The 24,385-nt window shown below is 40.3% G+C and overlaps 2 protein-coding genes across 3 annotated transcripts; both read left to right on the top strand.

Annotated features, from left to right (window-relative positions):
- The first annotated feature begins 673 nt into the window (after positions 1–673).
- Positions 674–6,651, top strand: LOC139570683 (lysophosphatidylserine lipase ABHD12-like). The gene is made up of 13 exons (XM_071392778.1): positions 674–896; positions 2,820–2,947; positions 3,039–3,144; positions 3,337–3,456; positions 3,539–3,569; positions 3,648–3,693; positions 4,023–4,152; positions 4,890–4,927; positions 5,091–5,170; positions 5,270–5,352; positions 5,605–5,683; positions 5,869–5,993; positions 6,110–6,651. The coding sequence occupies exons 1-13, from the start codon at positions 772–774 to the stop codon at positions 6,135–6,137; spliced, it is 1,119 nt and encodes a 372-aa protein (XP_071248879.1). The 5' UTR covers positions 674–771; the 3' UTR covers positions 6,138–6,651.
- Positions 6,652–7,750: 1,099 nt separating this feature from the next.
- tm9sf3 (transmembrane 9 superfamily member 3) lies at positions 7,751–23,766 on the top strand. Of its 2 annotated transcripts, XM_071392772.1 has the most exons (15): positions 7,751–8,046; positions 11,185–11,380; positions 11,599–11,721; positions 13,915–14,075; positions 14,283–14,360; positions 14,782–14,913; positions 15,083–15,249; positions 15,358–15,452; positions 16,237–16,367; positions 17,025–17,164; positions 17,519–17,587; positions 19,980–20,126; positions 20,527–20,610; positions 22,477–22,553; positions 22,687–23,766. In XM_071392772.1, exons 1-15 carry the CDS (start codon positions 7,951–7,953, stop codon positions 22,752–22,754), a joined length of 1,764 nt encoding a protein of 587 aa, XP_071248873.1. In that variant the 5' UTR covers positions 7,751–7,950; the 3' UTR covers positions 22,755–23,766. The 2 variants fall into 2 exon arrangements, with proteins under 2 accessions (XP_071248873.1, XP_071248874.1); XM_071392773.1 differs by lacking the exons at positions 19,980–20,126; positions 20,527–20,610; positions 22,477–22,553; positions 22,687–23,766 and adding an exon at positions 18,088–19,956 and having other exon boundaries at positions 7,854–8,046.
- Positions 23,767–24,385: the final 619 nt, after the last annotated feature.

The raw sequence follows: 24,385 nt of genomic DNA, 5'->3' as shown, positions 1-24,385 counted from the left end.
ACAGTCCTGGCGCTTGCTGGACATTCTTAGGCACCCTGAAGCCTTCTTCACAACAATTGAATGGCTCTCCTTGAAGTTCTTAATGATCCGATAAATGGTTGATTTAGGTGCAATCTTACTGGCAGCAATATCCTTGCTTGTGAAGCCCTTTTTGTGCAAACAATGATGGCGGCACGTGTTTCCTTTTAGGTAACCATGGTTGACAGAGGAAGAACAATGATTCCAAGCACCACCCTCCTTTTGAAGCTTCCAGTCTGTTATTCAAACTCAATCAGCATGACAGAGTGATCTCCAGCCTTGTCCTCGTCAACACTCATACCTGTGTTAACGAGAGAATCACTGACATGATGTCAGCTGGTCCTTTTGTGGCAGGGCTGAAATGCAGTGTGAAATGTTTTCTGGGGATTCAGTTCATTTGCATGGCAAAGGGGGACTTTGCAATTAATTGCAATTCATCTGATCACTCTTCATAACATTCTGGAGTATATGCAAATTGCCATTATACAAACTGAGGCAGCAGACTTTGTGAAAAATAATATTTGTGTCATTCTCAAAACTTTTGGCCACGACTGTACATACACAGGTTACTCTAGGTTACCTTAAACCCGCTTAACTCCTCCTTCATTTCCTTATCAACAGTGTGGGACTACTGGACTTTCACCCATAGAGCCACGGCGGTAGACCAAAAAAAGTACGTAGGGTTGGCCATAAAGTAGTTAGTCACATAGCCTGGATGTCAATCTAGATCAGAACATAACGGCTGTATTACAGATGCAGAGGACTGGTGGCTCGGTTAGTAAACGTCTCAGGATGAGGAAGAGGACCGGTGACCAAGATTCCGAGGAGCAGAGGACGGACAGAAATAAAACTAGGGTGTCATCGAGTGCGCAGCCGAGGTGAGTTGGTAGGCTGTGCATCGCACTAGCACTGCTTAAAATGATCCTCCCGTCTAGTCTAGTCGAGGCTAGAGTCTAGAGTCTAGACTAGTAAATAGGCCTACAGTTGAAGTCGGAAGTTTACATACACTTAGGTTGGAGTCATTAAAACTCGTTTTTCAACCAGTCCCCAAATTTCTTGTTAACAAACTAGAGTTTTGGCAAATCGGTTAGGACATCTACTTTGTGCATGACACAGGTCATTTTTCCAACAATTGTTTACAGACAGATTATTTCACTTATAATTCACTGTATCACAATTCCTGTGGGTCAGAAGTTTACATACACTAAGTTGACTGTGCCTTTAAACAGCTTGGAAAATTCCAGAAAATTATGTCATGGCTTTAGAAGCTTCTGATAGGCTATTTGACATCATTTGAGTCAATTGGAGGCGTACCTGTGGATGTATTTCAAGGCCTACCTTAAAAAAACTCTGTGCCTCTTTGCTTGACATCATGGGAAAAGACCTCAGCAAAATAATTGTAGACCTCCACAAGTCTGGTTCATCCTTGAGAGCAATTTCCAAACGCCTGAAGTTACCACGTTCATCTGTACAAACAATAGTATGCAAGTATAAACACCATGGGACCACACAGCCATCACACCGCTCAGGAAGGAGACGTGTTCTGTCTCCAAGAGATGAACGTACTTTGGTGCGAAAAGTGCAAATCAATCCCAGAACAACAGCAAAGGACCTTGTGAAGATGCTGGAGGAAACAGGTACAAAAGTATCTATATCCACAGTAAAACCAAGTCCAATATCGACATAACCTGAAAGGCCGCTCAGCAAGGAAGAAGCCACTGCTCCAAAGCTGCCATTAAAAAAGCCATACTACGGTTTGCAACTGCACATGGGGTCAAAGATCATACTTTGTGGAGAAATGTCCTCTGGTCTGATGAAACAAAAATAGAACTGTTTGGCCATAATGACCATCATTATGTTTGGAGGAAAAGGAGGAGGCTTGCAAGCCGGAGAACACCATCCCAACCGTGAAGCACGGGGGTGTCAGAATCATGTTGTGGGGGTGGTTTGCTGCCGGAGGGACTGGTGCACTTCACAAAATAGATGGCATCATGAGGATTGAAAATGATGTGGATATATTGAAGCAACATCTCAAGACCAGTCAGGAAGTTAAAGCTTGGACCCCAAGCATACTTCCAAAGTTGTGGGACAACAAAGTCAAGGTATTGGAGTGGCCATCACAAAGCCCTGACTTCAATCCTATAGAAAATTTGTGGGCAGAACTGAAAAAGTGTGTTCAAGCAAGGAGGCCTACAAACCTGACTCAGTTACACCAGCTCTGTCAGGAGGAAAGGGCCAAAATTCACCCAACTTATTGTGGGAAGCTTGTGGAAGACTACCCAAAACATTTGACCAAAGTTAAACAATTTAAAGGCTATGCTACCAAATACTATTTGAGTGTATGTAAACTTCTGACCCTCTGGGAATGTGATGAAAGAAATAAAAGCTGAAATAAATCATTCTCTCTACTATTATTTTGACATTTCACATTCTTAAAATAAAGTGGTGATCCTAACTGACCTAAGACAGGGAACTCTTACTAGGATTAAATGTCAGGAATTGTGAAAAACTGAGTTTAAATGTATTTGGCTAAGGTGTATGTAAACTTCCGACTTCAACTGTATTATTGGCATAACATGCACTTCAATGGTAATATCCAGTAAGGTCAGCTGACACAGCATGGACCAGTTGTCATTGTAATGTTTATGCTTTTTTTCTTGAGTTTGGTGAAGTAATGATCCAATTTCTCTCTCAATTCAATTAAAAAAAAAATATTTAAGGGCTTTATTGGCATTGATAATCATATGTTAACATTGACAAAGCAAGTGAAGTAGATCTCTCTCGCTTTCTTTCTGTCTCAGACCTAGCCCACATTTGTTGTGGTGGTTCAAAAGAGGTCTCCTGGCTGTATGTGTCATTTATGTTTCTGTGACTTTCATGATGCCACTGTTTCCTGACATCATAAAGCACCTGGTTTATTCTCACAGAGGTGAGTGTAATCATGAGCATTATCCAAAATACTGGACAAATTAGGAATAATAACTCAGAGTAATTAGTATATATTCTCACCTTGTTTTTAGTCAGGGTCCCATTCTTCGTCGACCATAGCCAGCCAGCCGACCTGTCTCTTAACCACACAATGAACATGTACCTTACATCCGAACAAGGGATCTCATTGGGCGTATGGTGAGTAGGGTAACGTAAACTCTTTCTCCAGGTTACATTGTGAGTTACGTTTAATGTAGCCTACCTACCTTACATCTGAAGTACATTCACTGCCACTGGACAGTGTAGATTTATAAAGACTGCATTGAACTTTTTACATCAAAGTCAGTATATAGTCCCTTACAAGTGTTGTCACTGTACAATATCTTCAAGGCACACAGTCCCTGAAAGTCAGTGGAAAGAGGCACAGGGAAAGGACTTGGAATGGTACCAAGATTCTTTGAGAGCTGGAAATCCGATCATCATTTATCTCCATGGCAATGGAGGCACAAGGTAGCAAGAACAATGGATTGCTACACAATAATATTTCAAATGTTCTCACTTTCAATCTAAAAGTCCACATTATTTCAAACAGGGCAGCAAGTCACCGCGTGGGAGTAATAAATGTAAGTGACTGACAACTACAACAAAAGTTACTTCATCATGGTGTGAATGATAAACTGGTGGTTGGCCTTTGTCTACAGCTGCTGAGTGCAATGGATTACCATGTTTTGGCTTTGGACTACAGAGGTTGGTTAACATTTTATTATTCTACTAGACGGTTGAAACAGGTCATTACACCTATCCTTGACAACCTGACATTAGCCTCATTTTGTGGTGTGTTATTTCACCTTGCTGTAAAGAGACTGATAACCACCTCCAAATTCCAAATACTCTAGTAAAGTTCACCTTACCCTCTGGGGTTGTTTTGCTTCTGACTGCCCCCTTGTGGTAATTTACAAATCAGTATACAACTGCATCAAGTTTACCTCAGGCAGACAGACATGACATGATAAGGACTATACGTAGTCTAGTATGTTTGCATACTGTACAGCCATTGATATAAGAAACTCTGACAGGTTTTGGGGACTCCACCGGAGAGCCCACTGAAGTTGGTATAACCACTGACACCCTCTACTTGCACCAGTGGGTAAAAGCCCGCTGTGGGAGCAGTCTGGTGGTATTATGGGGACACTCCCTTGGCACTGGGTGAGTGACCAGGTGGATGGTTCAGTCTGTAGAGAAAAGCGAGTGGAAATGATAACTTATGTCAATGCATAGTTGCACACAATTCTGCTTTTACTCAAACTATACACAGCGGTCTCTTAAATGAACAATGCTCAGATTTCATTTCAAAACAAATAACAGTTAAATCACATGACCACGATTAAAATCATGAAGAGCCTAACAGTCAAATAAAATGCACATCTCAGATGTAATGTAATTGAAGTGTAAGGCAAATTTCATAAAAGCAAAGGTAATCAAAAGTAATATTGCGTCTGCATAAGCAGACACAATATTACCTTTATTAAATTTACCTTGATTAACTTAAACTTTCCCTGTAATGCCTTTGTCTTACATTCCAGAGAGATGTGTATGTCATTCCACTGGTAGGTATCTCATTATTTAAATTATGATTATGTTTTAAAGTAAGCATTGTTCATTCAAGAGACTGGACTATGTTTAAAGTTTGATTCAACACTTACTTGTTTCATTTGTTGCTTGTTCCCCTCATACACAATACAGGTATTTGTGATATTTATGTTGTGAGTTTAAGTTAGAGGATCTGTCACTACTACTACTACTACTTAATCTACCCCCACTAATGGTGATGATTGAAATAGTCAAATCAATGATTACAAATATGACAGAACATTTTGACAGTTACTCTGATAGAGTATAAGACATGAGCAGTAAATTCCATTTTCCCCCTCATCTTTGTACAGAGTGGCCACTAATACTGCAGTCAAACTAATGGAACATGGTAGGCCTGAATCCATTCAACTTTCGTATTTTATACCCTCTGGTTAAAGTACAATACACATGATCGGCATAATGACATTCATTTCATGAAAGTTTCTTGTGTGACTCATTATGGAAGCTGACTTGATATATTTACACGCTTAGAATATTTTTGCTTTTATCAGGGATTGTTGTTGATGGTGTGATCATTGAGGGAGCATACACCAACATTCGACAGAAGGGTGCTCATCATCCGTTTGGCTGGGTAAGATTCACATACCCACCTCTCCATAGCGATACAGCACATCTTTAAAACGCCATGATTTTGTATTTATTAATGTACTAAACTGCATTTTGTCTTCAGTTTTATTGGAAGTTCCCAGGTTTTGAGTACTTTTTCCTGGACACAATGGCAGAAAACAATATAATCTTCCGTAATGATGAAAAGTAAGTATTTTTGATTTAGACTTAGGTTCAAATGAAACCAAAACATTTTGTTGTAAATTTGTTTTGGTTCATGCAACTTTTCACCGTACTTGTCATCCTTTATTTTGATAACATAATACAGGTTTGCAATATGCAGTAACAAATCGAATCAAAATAACTGATACACCCACTGCAACCAAATGTGTTTCAGAATTGTTCGGAGAGTTTGAGGTTGACTGTTCATGAAAGTGATGTTTCACCATGTCTCTACAGCTTGAAGAGGATGAGGAGTCCTCTTCTGATACTTCATGCAGAGGATGACCACTTAGTGCCTATCCACATGGCTCAGCAGGTGTGGCTTATACATTTATTGTAACTCACAATAATTTCTCTATTGTCATCTGTCTATTTTATCACAGGCAACATTTGTGATATTATCTGTATGGTTTGAATGACAATAGCAAGAAGGGTTCCTGGAAACATGATATACAGTTAAGGAAGTTTCCACCTCTCGTCCTTTGTTGTGTTCCTATCAAGCTCTATGAAATTGCACAGAGCGCCCAAAACTCAGAGAATCGAGTTAAGATGGTACCGTTCGCCAGATCCCTTGGGTACCTTCACAATGGATTGTACAAAGACCCTCACCTTCCCAACATTATTGGGTGAGGAAATCCTGTCAACTCTTCAATTGCAATTTGAAAAAAGGCAATTCTGGTTCTATATCAATGTTTATTCTAACTATAAATCGTACACCTTTTTTTCATCCATATCGTTACAGGGAATTTGTACATTCATTGCCCCCCTAATCCAGTGACCTATGCAGAAGAACCTTTGGACATCAATTGTCTCAACATATCTAGAGAACTGCAAAACCTAGATGCACAGTTTGCACGTGTCTCTTTACCTTATGGCAAATCAGTAGGGTGGACTTCAATCACATGGTCCAATCATTGATCTAATATCAGATAGAAGTTACATTGCTAGTAATGTAAAGCACTTACTTAGCTGAAAGGACTGAGAAAAAAAGAGAATCTATGAGGTTCAACTCTGGGTTTAGCACTTACTGAGATGTCCAATGCATTATTATCTAGCTATAGTCTTAGTCTATGTGCAAATTACAGAACTTTTGAGATGGAGGCAATGGATTGGTTTCCTTTCTATGAATTATAAATGTGAAAAATTATGATTAATCAATGTTTAAAGTGTTCAAGTTTAGGTGAATTCTTAGTAGGGATTACAGAAAAGTTACTCTTGTAAATGCTTTTCTTTTTGGCAAGTATTACATTACAAATAAAACCTGATCAATGTTCATGAATCATACATGTTCTTGTTGGATGTTTACATTGCTGGTTACTAGTACGTCTGAGATAAAGATTAAAAGAGACAAATCACTACAGTGGAAGTGTTACATACTGTATTTTCTGATGATGTAATGAGATCCTAGTAGATACACTACCGTTAAAAAGTTTGGGGTCATTTTAGAAATGTCCTTCTTTTTGAAAGCATCCCGGAGTCGCCTCTTAACTGTTGACGTTGAGACTGGTGTTTTGCGGGTACTATTTAATGAAGCTGCCAGTTAAGGACTTGTGAGGCGTCTGTTTCTCAAACTAGACATTCAAATGTACTTGTCCTCTTGCTCAGTTGTGCACTGGGGCCTCACACTCCTCTTTCTATTCTGGTTAGAGCAAGTTTGCGCTGTTCTGTGAAGGGAGTAGTACACAGCGTTGTACGAGATCTTTAGTTTCTTGGTAATTTCTCGCATGGAATAGCCATCATTTCTCAGAACAAGTATAGACTGATGAGTTTCAGAAGAAAGGCCTTTGTTTCTGGCCACTTTGAGGCAGTAATCGAACCCACAAATGCCGATGTTCCAGATACTCAACTTGTCTAAAGAAGGCCCGTTTTATTGCTTCTTTAATCAGAACAACAGTTTTCAGCTGTGCTAACATAATTGCAAAAGGGTTTTCTAATGATCAATTAGCCTTTTAAAATGATCAACTTGGATTAGCTAACACAACATGCCATTGGAACACAGGAGTGATGGTTGCTGCTAATGGGCCTATGTAGATATTCCATAAAAACTCTGCCGTGGTCAGCTACAATAGTCATTTACAACATTAACAATGTCTACACTGTATTTCTGATAAATGTATGTTATTTTAATGGACAACAAATTAGCTTTTCTTTCAAAAATAATGACTTCTCTAAGTGACCCCAAACTGTTGAATGGTAGTGTATAATGATGATCTGTTCAATGAGTTGTCTCTGTAAAATGAGATATCAACAGTTTAGTCATACATGAGAAGTGGGTCAGGCTTCATGCCCCCAAAGGTGAGGCAGTTCTAATACTTACAGTCGGATGACGTGGCTGAAAGTTGCGGACAGTTTAGAAACCGGAGTTCCATTATTCAACTGTTTGTTCACCGTCTTCGATTTGATTTGAGATTACAAGCCATGTGACATGTCTGCATCAATCACAAGCGAATGCGATGCGAGTGAGGCAATTTACGCCATATGCGTATGAGAGCATCCTGAAAACTGCCACTGTCGTACAACCAGGAAGAAGGTGGGATAGCATTAACAAAGCTAACATCCCAAATCTGCAAACTTTCCCAGAAAATGATGGGGTCTTCCAGGTGGAAGATTGCAGTGGTGGTCTTTCTCTCGGTTGCCGAGATATTAATGCCGATCGAGGCAGATGAACACGAACACACGGTAAGATCATTTGAGGCCGAATAAAAATGGGTAGCCTTGTGTGTAGTGTGAAAATAATGGACGTTCTGGCTTGTTAGCTAGCTGTAGTAGCTACATGATACAACCGATTAGCCTATTTTTTAACTCAGCGAGATAAGAGGAATAATATCGTTGCATGTAACTAGCTAGTTCATTGTTATGAGGTTAACGTTCAATGTTGATAAATAATAAATACAATAACTAACAAGTTAACATAGGGGGCCAAAGTTAGCTAGCTAATGTTAGCCAGTGACATCTCATTGCATACATATGGTAGGAATATTTTGCATAACCAGTCATCCATATAATTTGGTTATTTAGCTACTTATCTAGCTAGCTTGCCAACTACATATAGAAAAATTTATCTTCTAGGAATATGCCTAGCTAGTTAACTATTTTCGGTAGTTTACTAACGTTGTCATTGCGAAGACTGCATATCCGGTTATTCAGGCGGTAGGCCTGTCTAGGTACTAGGATATCAAATGGTCAAGACAAAAGCAAATCGCCTTCTGCGTTTTACGGTACAATTGGAAGTAAATACTTTTGCTCTTGATTTCTGACCTGTAACCTATATGGTGGTTTGATCATGCTTCAACCTAGCCAAGAATTCTCAACTTTGCAAGTTCAACCTAGCCTATTCATGAACGTATCTTCTGGCGGAGGGAGTGTTGTAATAGCCCCGACGCTCGGTCTGAACGTTAACACGCATCGCTTGCGGTACTGGTTTGGAAACGTAAGAGACGTGTATTTCATATCGGTGACAAATAATTTTCATAAAAACAAAAGGTTAAATTACTACACACCTTTTTTATAGGGTTTGTGATCTCACACGTCTATATATCCATGTTAGCGCTTGTTTACTGAAGACAGACAGAAGATGGCTAATTAATACAGATGGTCAACTATCTAGCTTGCTCCGAAAACTTGTGTGTAATGGGGAAGTGTAGTTTGTTGGTTGGAGGCACACACAGTATGGATCTGTGCAAACCTGCTATACCCTACATGGCCAAAAGTATGTGGACACCAATTCAAATTAGTCCATTCGGCTGTTTCAGTCACACCTGTTGCTGACAGGTGTATAAAATCGAGCACACAGCCATGCCATCAATATGGACAAATATTAGCAGTAGAATGGCCTTACTGAAGAGCTCAGTGACTTTCAATGTGGCACTGTTCTAGGATGCCACCTTTCCAACAAGTCAGTTTGTAAAATGTATTCCCTGCGAGTGCTGCCCCGGCCAACTGTAAGTGCTGTTATTGTGAAGTGGAAATGTCAAGGAGTGACAACAGCTTAGCCGTAAAGTGGTAGGCTACCCAAGCTCACAGAACGGGACCGCCGAGTGCAGAAGCGTGTAGCCTGTAAAAATGGTCTATCCTCGGTTGGAACACTCACGACTGAGTTCCAAACTGCCTCTGGAAGCAACGTCAGCACAATAACTGTTCGTCAGGAGCTTAATGAAATGTGTTTTCATGGCTGAGCAGCTGCACACAAGCCTAATATCACAATGCCAAGCGTCTGCTAGAGTAGTGTTTGCCGCCATTGGACTCTGGAAACGCATGCTCTGGAGTGATGGATCACGCTTCCCCATCTGGCAGTCCGACAGATTAATCTAGATTTGGGGGATGCCAGGAGAACGCTACCTGCCCAACTGCGTAGTGCCAACTGTAAAGTTTGGAGGAGGAATAATGGTCTGGGGCTGTTTTCATAGTTCGATCTATTCCCCTTAGTTCCAGTGAAGGGAAATCCTAATGCTACAGCATACAATGACATTCTAGACGATTTTGTGCTTCGAACTTTGTGGCAACAGTTTGGGGAAGGCTCTTTCCTGTTTCAGCCTGACAATGCCCCGTGTACTGAGGTCCATACCTCACTAATGCTCTTGTTGCTGAATGGAATGTTCCAACATCTAGTGGAAAGCCTTCCCAAAAGAGTGGAGGCTGTTATAGCAGCAAAGGGGGGAACCAACTCCATATTAATGCCCATGATTTTGGAATGAGATGTTTGACGAGCAGGTGTCCACATACTTTTGGCCATGTAGTGTATGTTTTTAAAGAAAAACGTAGGCCTATTGCAAGCGATTATTGACGTTTCTAAACATTAAAATAGAGCGCTGGGATTGTAGTTCACATGGTCTTACCGGTAAAATGCTCTGCATGGTCAATTTGACGTCTGCAGTGGCCGTACAGCATTTACGGTGATATGGCCTCTGCAGAAGTCAGGGCATTCATACTTCTTGTGCTTTGTTGTTGTCAAGGAAGTGAGTGTGTTTATACAGGACCTCCCACCCCCACCTACCATCAACCAATCATGTCAATGCAGAGCTGTACAGAGCCATCGGCATTGTTACAAAATTTGTGGGTGCATGGCGATCCAGTACGGCTCTCAATTTGGCCTCTGCATGTCTCCAGAAGCTCCGCATGAAGCCTCCGACCACATTTTCGGATCAAGTATAAATTGGATTTAAGCCTTGTTTATAGTTGAGAACCCTTTGCATAAGTCACAGTGCCTTGTTAATGCCTTGGGTTCTCAAGAGCAAGCTTCAACTTGGTCCTCACTGGTACCATAATCAGTTAGCACTGGCTAGTAAGCTTTGCATCCGCACTCAGTGCAGAATGAATAGCTGGCTACACAACCAGCGCAAGCAGACATCCTTACCAATGCTGTGTTGTCAGTGTGAATGTGATCAGGTGAGTTTTTACATGGATAAAGCCCCTTGTCGCTACATTGTTTTCTGCCCGTGATTGTCAAGCTGACAACTAACAAGGGTGCTTGCTCATGCCTGAGCTTTCACTCCGGTTGAAAAGACCTGTATTCAGTTCAATATACATTTCGTTGTCGATGACTCATGCCTGTATGTCGTGTGGATTGGTTTTGACATGGTGTCATTAAAACAGTAACTTTATGACTCATTGTCAATGTATTTTTGCCGCCGACAGCTGCTATCCAAAAGCTTTATAGATGGAGGCTGCTTGGAATAGACTAACATGTTGGCTGTTTTTTGTTATTATTTGCCTGAATGCGCAATTTATATCCTTGAATGGAATACCAAATGCCGCCATCTGAGAACTAGCAAAACAAGTAAGTTATAGCATGTTTAATGTGTGTCTTCCCTTTTTCAGTACACAGATAAAGAGGAGGTGGTTTTATGGATGAATACAGTGGGGCCTTACCACAACAGACAAGAAACGTACAAGTACTTCTCCCTGCCCTTCTGCGTGGGCACCAAAAAGACCATTAGCCACTACCATGAGACATTAGGAGAGGCTCTACAAGGAGTCGAGCTGGAGTTCAGCGGCCTAGACATTAAGTTCAAAGGTATACAAAAATCTACACCCATAGGCAACTGTACTACTTGGTTTACTTGGACTCTGGAGTGACAAAGTCACTATTTTATCAGCATTGTTTGATTTTGAGTAGTCAATTATATTCTTTCCTGGCATGAAGTTAGATCCAAAAGCAGCCTACACTTGCATTATGTCTTGTAGTGTTATGTCACACTAAACACTTTTTTTTTTGTCATTTTGTTCTCACAGATGAAGTCATGCAAACAACATACTGTGAAATCGAGCTGGACAAAGCCAAACGGGATGCCTTTGTATATGCCATTAAGAACCACTATTGGTACCAAATGTACATTGATGACCTACCTATCTGGGGTGAGTCATACTGCTGCACTGCCTGTTGCAACTTGTCCAGTAATTTAGTTATGGAGAATCAGTTATGCCCCTGAGGCAGTTGAAAAGATGGCATCCAAATGTTCATTCATACTTTTCTGGGCTTATCTGTTGCCTCACTGGTTGGTATGGGAAGTTGTTTGACTATGACAAAGGTTATCTATGGAAAAGCCTAGTTCATTATTATTGAAAGGGGCCCAGTTCTGGAATGAGGAATGTCTTTAACATGGAGTTATTTCACATGGAATGGTGCCTACTAGGGTTGGGCGACGTGCCGATGTATAGTTTTTCAACTTGACTGGCACCGCAGTAGAGCTGACCGGGCAGCCCACAGCCGGGCCATGCCAGGTGGCTTTTGCTATAGCCTGCATAAGCTATTTCAATAAATATGTTTTAAACAATTTACAGAATGCAAGAGAATAATGTACAGAGCTAAGCTTTTCACCAAAGCAGCACAAAATGTCCAGTTGGAAAATGTTTTTTTTTCTTCTCTTTGAATATTTTTACCAGACACTCCGGCGTCTTAATTATTTTAAAGCCTAAATTTATTATTATTTTTTTTTTTTCATTTGATATGACTTCAGTTTTTATGCGTGCTGGCTTTCTCCCGTCGTGCTACTTCATGATCAAACAATTAATTTACCTAATGGAGTTCTAGGCTATATCAGAAAGTTTTATGTTTTTGAATAACCTAAAAACATTAACATGTTCTGACAATGTGAACTCGGCATTCCTCTCTCTCCCCCTCAGTAACATATTTCAAGTTTAGGAGTCAGAACCCATCATAGGCCTAAGGTAATAATGAGAGGGGTAGAACAAACCATAGCAAGACAAAAAACAGAGTGAGTAATTTGAAAAAAAACATACATTTCAGTAAATATCAGTCTATTAGCTATAAAGGAAATGATGCATGCATCCCTCTTCCTTGCTGTTGCAAATCAAAAGGCAAATCCTACTAATTTAAAATAGCCTATCAAAGCAATAATACAAGTTAGTTATGAAGGGTATTTCCCAAATAGGCTAGTGTTTAATGTCCTAAAGTTGCAGCTTTCAAATGGGAAAGTCGGTCTATAGGCCATTTTCGCTTTGTTTTGCTTTATTTTGAATGACAATTATTAGACAACGAGTGAAATCGAGCAAACAATATCAAGATGGAAAAGTCCAATTTGGAAGTCAAAAGAACTTATGATAGAGTAGGCCTATTTCCATAGCCTATTATTGGCAGTGTAGGCTACAACCTACCTACATCGTTTAAAACAGAAGCCTAGACCTGATAAGAGCGGAAGATTAGGCAAAAATGTCAATCATTGAATAGTTCTCCAGTTCTGGGGACAGCAGCGTTGCATGCTTTGCAGCCAGGCCCTTGGTGATTTATAACCCGTCACACGACGCACTGCCAGCGATTCTCCTTGACTGCCACTTGTACAGACGCGCACCTCTTTCGTGCCACTGCTCCAAATCAAAGTGTATTGGTCGAGTACACAGATTAGCCTATTCCTCTCCAATAAAGATTTGGCTCAAAATATATTTTGTCAAGATTCTTCTCATTGGCTAAACGGCCACACTTAAACACGGAGTATACAAAACATTAAGACTATGGTGAATCAGGTGACCAGGTGAAAACTATCATCCCTTATTGATATCACTTGTTAAATCTACACGATCAGTGTAGATAAAGGGGAGGAGCCCGGTTAAAGAAGGATTTTCAGGCCTTGAGACAATTGAGACATGGATTGTGTATGTGTGCTATTCAGAGGGTGAATGGGCAAGACAAAATATTTAAGGCATATCGGTTTGTACGTTTTTCACGTTCAACAGTTTCCCATGTGTATGAAGCATGGTCCACCCAAAGGATATCCAGCCAACTTGACACAACTGTGGGAAGCATTGGAGTGTGGAATGCTTTTGACACTTTGTACAGTCCAACCCCTGACGAATTGAGGCTGGGAGGGGGGTCCTAATGTTTGGTGTACTTGGTGTATATGTATGCACAGGAGGTGGGGCAGATGGCATTGCCCAAGTCTTTCTAACCACGGAATAGTTCCATATTCTGAGTATGAATAAATATAGACTTTGGCCCTGGATCTGGTTACTGCATTCCACACCAAACTTGCCAAGTTGCCAGTACTTTTCTGGTGGCTGTGCACTCATCGCACTAATCTCTCTATATTCTAGGAATTGTTGGCGAGGCAGATGAAAACGGAGAGGATCATTATCTGTGGACTTACAAGAAATTGGAGATCGGCTTCAATGGCAACCGAATTGTTGATGTCAACCTGACGAGTGAAGGCAAAGTCAAGCTTGTGCCCAACACACGAATTGCAATGTCGTACTCGGTAAGTATTTGCAATTGCTTTTCAGAGATGGGAAATGGGACTGGATTTTTGTAATATACACAGGGTTGAATATGTGTTTTGGAGGTGTGATGTTTAAATTTACTACACAGAGCTTTATATTGTTTTATATAAAGTAAAGTCCCCTACGTCAGCATCCAAACGTGGCTCATTTGCCAAAGGAATGATGTGAATTGTCTTTTACCACAGGTAAAGTGGAAGAAGTCAGATGTGAAGTTTGAAGACCGATTTGACAAGTATCTCGATCCATCTTTTTTCCAACACAGAGTAAGTTCAATCTTTTAAGATAAGAAATGCAATTTTGCACTGAACTGTACAGTACTCGGTGATCAACCTGTTTTTAAAGATGCAGTATGTAGAAATCGCTCCGCCATTTCCTGGCTGCTAAAATTCTAATAGTTTGCCTAATTTCAGTTTGTGACCCAAACAAGCAAGTATAGTGTAGAGAATCATTGTACCATCTAAACAAACGAGAAGCATGGAAATGGCACGCACAGAACATATCTACTGCTTCTTAGACTTGCTTTCAATGAGTGACAGCTCTAATATTTCTATGTGAATTTTATCGGGTCACCCAGAAAGTTACACATTGCAGCTTTAACAATTCTGGGATTCAAGGATGTCATGTTCTGGAATCTAGGGATGTGCGATATTCCCTGTGGTAATACAAAAATTGTGTTTTCTCTAGATTCACTGGTTTTCCATCTTCAATTCCTTCATGATGGTTATCTTCTTGGTTGGCCTGGTGTCCATGATCCTGATGAGAACTCTAAGGAAGGACTATGCTAGATACAGCAAAGAGGAGGAAATGGATGACATGGTAACGTTTCATAGCCTTGGTAGCATTAGTGATAGAAAATCACATTGGACATCATGCACTAAAGATTTTGCTTTATTAGTTTAGGCCCAGGGCTTCGTATGATTTTGGCTAGCTGTATGTCCTTTGTCTTAATGTACCCCTGGACTTTTGACGCCTCTCCCTGCTGCAGGACAGGGACCTGGGGGATGAGTATGGGTGGAAGCAGGTCCATGGAGACGTGTTCCGGCCGTCCAGCCACCCAATGATCTTCTCCTCTCTTATTGGCTCTGGATGCCAGATCTTCTCGGTCTCGTTCATCGTCATCGTTGTGGCCATGATTGAGGATCTGTACACCGAGTGAGTGATGAGCACCTCCCCGCAGATAACCCAATGGAGTGTTTTTTCCCGTTGCTGTGTAACGTGGGTGTGTTCACGCACACTGCGGCTTCCCATTTGTCTCTGCAGGAGAGGATCCATGCTGAGCACAGCCATCTTTGTGTATGCTGCCACCTCTCCTGTCAATGGCTATTTTGGTGGAAGTTTGTATGCAAAACAAGGAGGTATGTAAGGGTTTGTCTTAAAAATAGAAACTCCATTCCTACATATCACACCTCAATTATTACTGCACTTTGCAAGGGAAGTTTTGCACACACAATATTGTCACCATGACATTTTCTGAACATGGAGCCTGGGTTGTCAAAATACTGTTTGTGGTACTTGGTGTAGAATGCTGCATTGTTAGTGTCATTATGTGTAAATAGCACATGGTGTTACAGAATCCCCCTCCTGAGGGCGCTGTGGGACTAATTTCTAGCGTGAGCATTTTCTTTCTGGAGCTGTTTGGGCTGATTCACCCATCCTCACCCTTTCTCCCCCTCACATGAGAGATCAATATCTTCTCCAGCTCATGGCTGTAGCCAATCCGACAATAGCCATGTGTCTCACCACTGTGCATGCTCTAGCCATGCCGTCTCTCCAGGTCCTGATTGGCTAGCCAGCCTGACCCATGCTTTCCAAGGGAGTAAATATTGCCAGTATCTGAATGGTGTTATTCCAGTCTGTGAGTGTGGGTGGACACATGTGCATGGGATGTGTGAACACAGAAACCATATCCATGTTCATATTCTCTTGAGTGTGATTTAAAGTTCATCTGTGTGTTTACTTGCTATTAGAACTATTAACTCTTGGGCTGCATTATTCCCCTCTAATCAGGGGCGGTGTCAGTGAGTCACAGACCAGTAAATTACATAGAGCCGTGTCGCTCTCTTTCACATGGTATGGTAGATTGTCATTCACTCATGATGTGCACCCTTATGGTAACCAATTTTAAATTTGATCCTATAGGCAGACGATGGATTAAACAGATGTTTATCGGGGCCTTCCTGATCCCTGGCATGGTGTGTGGGACAGCCTTCTTCATCAACTTCATCGCCATGTACTACCATGCCTCCCGAGCCATCCCTTTTGGCACAATGGTGAGTTTAGAGCAATGGCATTCAAAATATTAAAGAGAACAGATCATTGTATTGTATGGGACAACATACAAATGTTATTGAGAAATGTAATTAGAAAATTGCAATTTTATTGAGTAAATGTATTTATTGGTTCATTTACATTTTGAAACGAGAGATGAACATGTACTGAATTGGTAATTTGTTGATATAAAAATTGTTTTTTAAAGGTTATATCATTAGATGTGGGGTTGGCAGAAATTCTAGCAAAAAAATGGGGTCCCCAGAAATTCTGTTAATTGGTAACCAATTTATTATAGCAATAAGGCACCTCTAGGGTTTGTGGTATATGGCCAATACACCATGGCTAAGAGCTGTTCTTATGCACATTGCAACGCGGAGTGCCTGGACACACCCCTTAGCTGTGGTATATTGGCCATATATACCAAACCCCGAGGTGCCTTATTGCTATTACAAACTGGTTACCAACGGGGAAAAAAGTTTTGTCATACCTGTGGTATACGGTCTGATATACCACATCTGTCAGCCAATCGGCATTCAGGGCTCGAACCACCCACATTATAATGGCCAATATGCCACCCCCCCAGGCCTTATTGCTTAAATATAGTCTGCTCTCTCATTAATCATCTCATGGATTCTACCATTCCATGTTGTTTTCAGGTGGCTGTTTGCAGCATTTGTTTGTTTGTTATCCTGCCACTCAACCTTGTGGGGACCATTCTGGGAAGAAACCTCTCTGGCCAGCCCAACTTTCCGTGTCGAGTCAATGCAGTGCCGCGGCCAATCCCTGAGAAGAAATGGTATCTATGACTATGATCTTATTTGTACAGCACGACTCACTAAAAGCAATGTATGTGTGCCATTTTGTATTTTACATTCATTGATGTTTGTTTATTAAGATCCCAGTGCTGATATGTTTGCTACTTGAGAGCCACCGTACTGTTAAGTTTATTTTCTCGTTGATAGTTCAATAAAGGTCTGATTGGCCAAAGAGTCTATACCTACTTTCCCAGGTTGAAACCAGTCCTGGATTAACAGAGGAATAAAAACAGTGCTGAGAAACAGGAGGCCTGGAGTTGCATAGCTCTGATTGGTAAACTATTAGTGACACTGTCTGTATTGTGAGTTGATTGTAAATTTATAACATTTCCCAGGTTCATGGAGCCAGCTGTCATTGTCTGTCTGGGAGGCATCCTTCCATTCGGTTCCATTTTCATTGAAATGTAAGTCCTACCTCACATTAACTTCACTACACTATAATCTAGATCAGTTGTCACCAACCGGTCGATCTCCAAGGCAATCTTTGTCTATCACCAAACATTTCTATGAAAAACCCAACGATAAAGCCTTGAGTTCCTATTTTTTATTATTTGTTTTTCGATGAATGTACGGCGCTCCAGCATGAGTGGACATCAAAATATTTATTTGAGGTATCAGGGAAAGCTGTGTGTAGAGAGCATTGCTGTCTTGAAAGACTACAACTTGTTCAAAACGCTTTCAGACGAAGCATGCAGAGAAATATAGGAATATGTCTTCTGAGCAGAGGGCAAGTGCATCAAAATAGTTTCTCAGTTGCAAAAGCAGCAAGGACTTTTCACAAAACTGCATTCAGCAAATTACGGAATTGCGAGAGCTAGCTATGTACTGTCCCACAGAATTGCTAAACATAGCAAGCCAGTCGCTGAGGGCGAATTCATTAAAGAATGTTTAATTGACTCTGCAGCAATACTTTGCCCCGACAAGAAAGAGCTGTTTGAAAATATTTCCCTGTCAAGACAAACAGTGACACGGCATGTTGAGGACATCGCAGAGAATATGGAACAACAGTTGAAAGACCAGGTAAAGGATTTCACCTATTTCTCCTTGGCCCTGGATGAGAGCAGTGATGCACGTGACATGGCGCAGTTGTTGATATTCTTACAAGGCATAACCCCAGACTTTGACATTAGAGGAGCTTGCTTCAGTGCAGTCAATGAAGAGCACAACCACAGGGAAATACTTATTGGAGGAGGTTAATACGTGTGTGGCAAAGCTGGGACGGAATTTTGAAAATGTATCCAGTGTGACCACTGATGGGTTCCCAAACTTGACAGGAAAAAAACGTTGGCCTTTTGAAAAGGACACAAGATCAAGTAGCTGAGCTGAACCCAGAGAGTTGATCAGAATCCTCACTGCGCATAAACAGTGTAGAGAGCGTTTAAATCTGGCAACAACACAATATAATCTAATAATTTGGCCAGGTAAAAATGTATTTGAATGCACATTTCACGATGTGACATAATGGGAGCCTACTTTTTGGGCTTTAGAGGATTTGCCCTATTTTATTTTATGCTTCTATGATGGTATTTTTGTAACACCGGTAGACGGTGTCCTTCACTCCCGCCTGCTGGACAGGTGGGAGACACTGGCTGTCGGTTGCCACGATAGCACAGCAGGCGAGAGGCTAGGACGACGACGACACCCTGTGCTAGCTTGCTACTTAGCTAGCACACGGTGTCGGTCCCGCCTGCTGTGTACTGGATAAAACCGTGCCCAACAGGCGGGGAACACTGGCTGCCGGTTGGCCCGATAGCACAGCAGAGGGAAGGCTGGGGCGGCACCGTGTTAAGGACACTGTTTACCGTTGTATGGCTAGCTAGCTACCGTTGTGTCGCCCCTTCTGTGGGGTTTATCGGCGGCTTCAACGTTATTGTGCATTAACGCCACCTACTTTACTGGAGCGCTCGCACCAGTCCTTAAAAAATGGACCAATAAAGTATAAAGAGGGATTCCTGCAAATGCCCTGAATTGCTGGCCGCAATTGCACCCTTGAGGGACGGTAAGTTGGGTGAGAGGCAGCCTCACTGCTCACTAACTGCTGCTCCCTCCCCTCAGACCATAAGATGCAGGCCATCAGTCCAGTAAAACAAAAAAGCACTCACTCACCTGTGCCTCACAAGCAATACAACCAGTGTGATCATATACCTACAATTTTGAAATTTAATTTCAAAATGGTCTGTGAAGAACAACATTGGCAGGGCAATTCAAGCATAGCCAATATGCGGTGATAATGTATTGGGCGTATGGACTATTGCACAAACCTCATTGCTACAGAACTGTTTTTAATTGGTTAATGTTGCATAGGCTTACGTTTTAAGTTATGTTTGAATTTGTTTTAAATCTGAGGGGGTAGACCTCTGCCTGCATTTTCTGAGTCAAGATCACTTGAGTCAAAAGGTTGGTGACCACTGATAGTGCATTTGAACCGCTTAACTTTATCCACATTGTTACGTTACAGCCTTATTCTAAAATTGATTAAATGAATTAAAAATCCTCAATCTACACTGCCAATGGTGCTTCAAAGTGCTGAGTAAACGGTCTGAATACTTATGTAAATGCAAGATTTCAGTTTTTTATTTTGTATACATTTCTAAACATGTTTTTGGCTTTGTCATTATGGGGTATTGTCGATTTGATGAGTGGGGGGAAAAGAACAATTACATTTTAAAATAAGGCTAACGTAACAAAGTCTAGGGATCTGATTACTTTCCGACTGCACTGCATGTCAGCATTTAGCAGGTTGATAATTCACCAAATAAGACCTGTGCGTAAGACCATTGTTTGCTTATTTTACAGGTACTTCATTTTCACTTCATTTTGGGCCTACAAGATCTACTACGTGTACGGGTTCATGATGCTGGTCCTGGTTATCCTCTGCATTGTCACTGTGTGTGTCACCATTGTCTGTACTTACTTCCTCCTCAATGCTGAGGACTACAGATGGTGAGTAAAAGATAACCAGCAATGTATTTACTTGAATCATGTAATCGTAGAGACATTAAATTAATTAAATGAGGGACCTTGTGGAGGCCTTACACACCACTGTGTGATTAGGCCTAAGTAAGTGTATAATTACATGGCTAGCTTTATTTTAAAACTATTAAAAAGCATGAGCTGAAATTTTAGGTGCTGACTAACGGGATGGTAAACTTTATAAAAAGAAAGTCACATACTAAATGTTTCCAACAATTTAATGGATATTAAATATGGCTAGCTTTAGGACTACAACACAGCTAAATTCAGGAAAAAAAACTTACCAGAGTTGCTGTAACACAGTAATAGCCAGCCTGAGTACGTTGCATCTGTGCTTTTCAATTAAATTCTTTTTTTTTTCTCCACTCAGGCAATGGACAAGCTTTCTCTCTGCTGCATCCACTGCAGTTTATGTTTACATGTACTCCTTTTACTACTATTTCTTCAAAACAAAGTGAGTTCCAAAATCCATTTTCTTATTTAAAACACATTGTACACAACTGAAGTAAATAATCTGTTGACCGTAAAGACTAGCCCCAGTGCATTCTGTCATAGATAAGGGAAGGTTGTTATTTGTTTACTAAAAATGAATACAAGTATTAAAAAATTTAGACATGCAATTTAATTGTTTTACCTTTTGGGGCCCTCACCAGTTTGCATCGAATAGGGGGGACCCCCATTGATTTTGTTAAGTCAGTTTCACTCGTATCATTAAAATTTGCACACATTTCTCTCCACGGTATACTGAAACTTCGGTACTTTTCCGATACAAAAAAAAAACGGTTCAGTACTTCTTTCAAATTTTCCACACGTGATTGAAAGGATCAAATCTATCACCGCAGCCCCTTTATAGCGTGAAGAGCATAGTGCTTGCTCCACCTACTCACTCATTGTTAGAGCTGTCTGGGCTTAATTAGCTCCCCGGTCCTCACTCATGCTGCACAGAAGTTTACACAATTGAATAATGCAACACGGCATCTAGAAATGTTGAAACTGTTCACAAAACAATGTCTATACAGGCTAGAACACTTTTACAATGCAAGAGAGAACTGATGTTGTCCAGCTTTCAATTGTAGGCTAACTTTCAGCTGAATTCACTACCCTAGTACTTTGTTTGTGATATGCAAACCATAACGCTAAAATGCTGATTTCAAAGCTGACTAATCGTACTATTAATTCCCTTAATCTCCCTTGCCACCAAAAACAAATGAACTTGTTCGTCTTCCTTTGCTTCCCGTCTAGATTCCATAGCCACATTCTGCCTCATGAATAACATCATTCATTTCTTAGACAGCACACACATTTTGAAAAGAGATTGCTTGTTCTATGCAAATGCTGTTGATCAGTACAATAAAATGATATGTTCTAGCAGTTGCCAATAAAAATTTGTCCTAAATGGAAGGTTCTCTCATCTATAGCCCATGAAAGCAGCTAAAACAAGCTTAAAATTTCAATGCATGCACATACTGCTATTGAATAATATGCATTTGCCTATATTGTGAATAGACCAATGCTAAATCTTGGTTTACCCAGTTTATTAAGAGATTTCCCACTCAAATTATTACCGTTTTGTAGTTTGATTGTATTTACCAAAGTAAAATTGATTGTATAATTGGTGAATACGTGGCTGTCATTAATGGACAACACTTTTTAGATGTAATTATATTTTTCTCAGATGCCCAATGATTGAACAGTGCAGTAGCTAAGTTTGTCTGGAACATGTGCCATTCTGTGACTTTGACCAATACATCTTTTTTTTGTGGTATTGAGTGTCGTGATTGTGATACTAAACCTGGTATCGAAGTCAAAATTCTGGTATCGTGACACTAGTGTCTTCCTGTGTATTACTTCTGCTGACCGGTGGTGTAAAGTACTAAAGTTGTGTTTTGGGGTATCTGTACTATTTTTATATTTTTGCCTACTTTTACTTCACTACATTCCTAAAGAAAATAATGTACTTTTTACTCCGTTGTCCCTGACACCCAAAAGTACTTGTTACATTTTGACAGGAAAATTGTCATTCACACACTTATCAAGAGAACATTCCTGGTCATCCCTACTGCCTCTGATCTGGCAGACTCACTAAACACACATGCTTCGTTTGTAAATTGTCTGAGTGTTGGAGTGTGCCCCTGGCTATCGTCAATAAAATTGAAAAAGCCATTTGGACTTTTACTTTTGATACTTAAGTATATTTAAAACCAAATACTTTTAGACTTGAGTGATTTTCTATTAAGTTATCTTTACTTTTACTCAAGTATGACAATTGAGTACTTTTTCTACCACTGCCTGCTGACAGTTTTGTCCCACTCCATTTCAGGATGTATGGTCTGTTCCAGACGTCCTTTTACTTTGGCTACATGGCAGTATTCAGTACGTCTCTCGGAATCATGTGTGGTAGGTTCAACTTCTCTATTCAAAGTATTGTGACGTGTTTACGGAATAACAGTCTTTTTTTAATTCTCAAACGAGTGCAAAGCATGCGTGGTTATTGATGCAATGACAACCTTGTAATATCTTTCTTTTGTAGGAGCCGTTGGTTATGTGGGAACAAGTGCCTTCGTGAGGAAGATCTACACAAATGTGAAAATTGACTAGGACAGTTGCAAGCAGCAACAAGGGATCCAAGGATCAACAGAAGCTCTCCCCAACAGAAGCGGGCACAAGTCGTTTCTTTTGCAAAAAGAGATTGTGGCATCTCAATTTGTGCAAATGTAGTTTTTCCCTTTTCTGAATTAATTTCAATGTTGCAAAAGAGTGTACTAGAGCAAAAAACTGCAGGAAAAAGAAAACATTAACATCGGTTCTGTTTTTATCAATTGCTTTCAATCAATGTTCTGAAGCAGATGTTCTTCAAAACGTAACATGGCCCTTTCCAATCCAGTCCCACCCGTCACCAGAGAACATAAAGATCTTTATTGATGGAATAGTCTAGCTCTCTTCAGTGAAGAGGCCATATTGAAAGCCTTTGTTCTATTGTATTAGAATATTGAAGAGTTGGGTTTGTTCATGCTCTGACCTGATTCTATTTTGTATTCTGGATGAAATATTTTATTCTGGCTTCTACATTCAATAACTGGATGTTATTCTAACTTATCTGAGTTGGAGCCATTCCCATATTTGGACAATTCTCCAATTTCCAAATGCAGTAGTTTATAACCAGCCACCCAAGAAATTTGTTTGCTGTACATATGGAAAAAAAAACATTCAAGGAAGGTGTGATCAACAGTTTGTTTTGAGTTACATTATGTTTTAAATGGATGTTTGATGTGATCCAATTTCCTGTTTAGGCTATGTTTTCTTAATGGTAGGGTTTGAATGAAGACTACTTGTGAAAGATAATATGGATAGGGGGAAAAGTGTATATAACCTTAATGTAACTTTAGATGTAGATCCCAAATGTATTTTGGTTGTACAGATTTACTACAGTTTTTTTTTTATTACAAATGATTCAGTTATAAGCAAAAATATATTTCGTTTTGTCTCGCTTGGGGTGGCGCTGTTACATCTTGCCTGAAATTGCATGACGTTTCCATCAAATTCAGCTTTTTTTTGGCAGTTTCTCACTTTCCCTGGTTGTAGCAATAATAATAAAAAAGTTGGTCGTTGACTTTGTGCTGGCTGCTTGCAGAAAGGGATCACACTGACACTATTTGGTTTTGTGGGTTATTTAAAGCTTTAAAGGGCTCTGTTCAGACATGTCCCTCACGCTATCTTTAGTTTTCATAACCTGAAACATTGAATGTCAGATGAAATGAGGCAATTGTGCCAAGTTGCCGCAAACGTACTGTACAAAGTGAAATACACTTAGCTGCGGAGTATTTAATGCTCCCCCCATTTGTAAATACAGTATGTGTATGAGAAGTTGCAATGCCTTTTTCAAATTTTACATCCACTGAAGTTGATTTCTGGCACCTGATGTGTACCATATGTCAAGACATTTTAAACCTGCATATTAACTTGCTGTAAAAAAAAAAAAATGTACAGAGCTTATATAGGCATGGTTTGTAAATGAAGGTCAAGTTGTCTGGCTTTTAAATCTGGTAACTGCTTTTTTTTTTCAACTATCAAGACACGGTAGTAACGGTCTCTGTTAACACTGTTTGGGGAAAATACAATCTATGTATGATCAGTTTAATTTTGTTGATTGAAAAGTGTGTGATGGGTGTTTCCCCCCCCCCCTTATTTTGATACTATCAAACAGACCCCTGAAACTCTTGACGCTCTTT

The sequence above is a fragment of the Salvelinus alpinus genome, chromosome 3, assembly GCF_045679555.1.
Source record: "Salvelinus alpinus chromosome 3, SLU_Salpinus.1, whole genome shotgun sequence".
Lineage (NCBI taxonomy): Eukaryota > Metazoa > Chordata > Actinopteri > Salmoniformes > Salmonidae > Salvelinus > Salvelinus alpinus.
The sequence above is the reverse complement of the archived record's forward strand: the minus strand, read 5'-3'. Positions and strand labels throughout refer to the sequence as shown.

Bases quoted from the DNA above. Each gene is read 5' to 3' on its own strand.
- LOC139570683 (XM_071392778.1), top strand. From the start codon at position 772: ATGCAGAGGACTGGTGGCTCGGTTAGTAAACGTCTCAGGATGAGGAAG. The intron at 2,948-3,038 runs GTGAGTGTAATC...CCTTGTTTTTAG, and splicing joins CCTGGTTTATTCTCACAGAG to TCAGGGTCCCATTCTTCGTC. The intron at 4,153-4,889 runs GTGAGTGACCAG...ATCTTTGTACAG, and splicing joins GGACACTCCCTTGGCACTGG to AGTGGCCACTAATACTGCAG.
- tm9sf3 (XM_071392772.1), top strand. From the start codon at position 7,951: ATGATGGGGTCTTCCAGGTGGAAGATTGCAGTGGTGGTCTTTCTCTCG. The intron at 15,453-16,236 runs GTATGTAAGGGT...TTGATCCTATAG, and splicing joins TTTGTATGCAAAACAAGGAG to GCAGACGATGGATTAAACAG. The intron at 20,127-20,526 runs GTGAGTAAAAGA...TTCTCCACTCAG, and splicing joins AATGCTGAGGACTACAGATG to GCAATGGACAAGCTTTCTCT.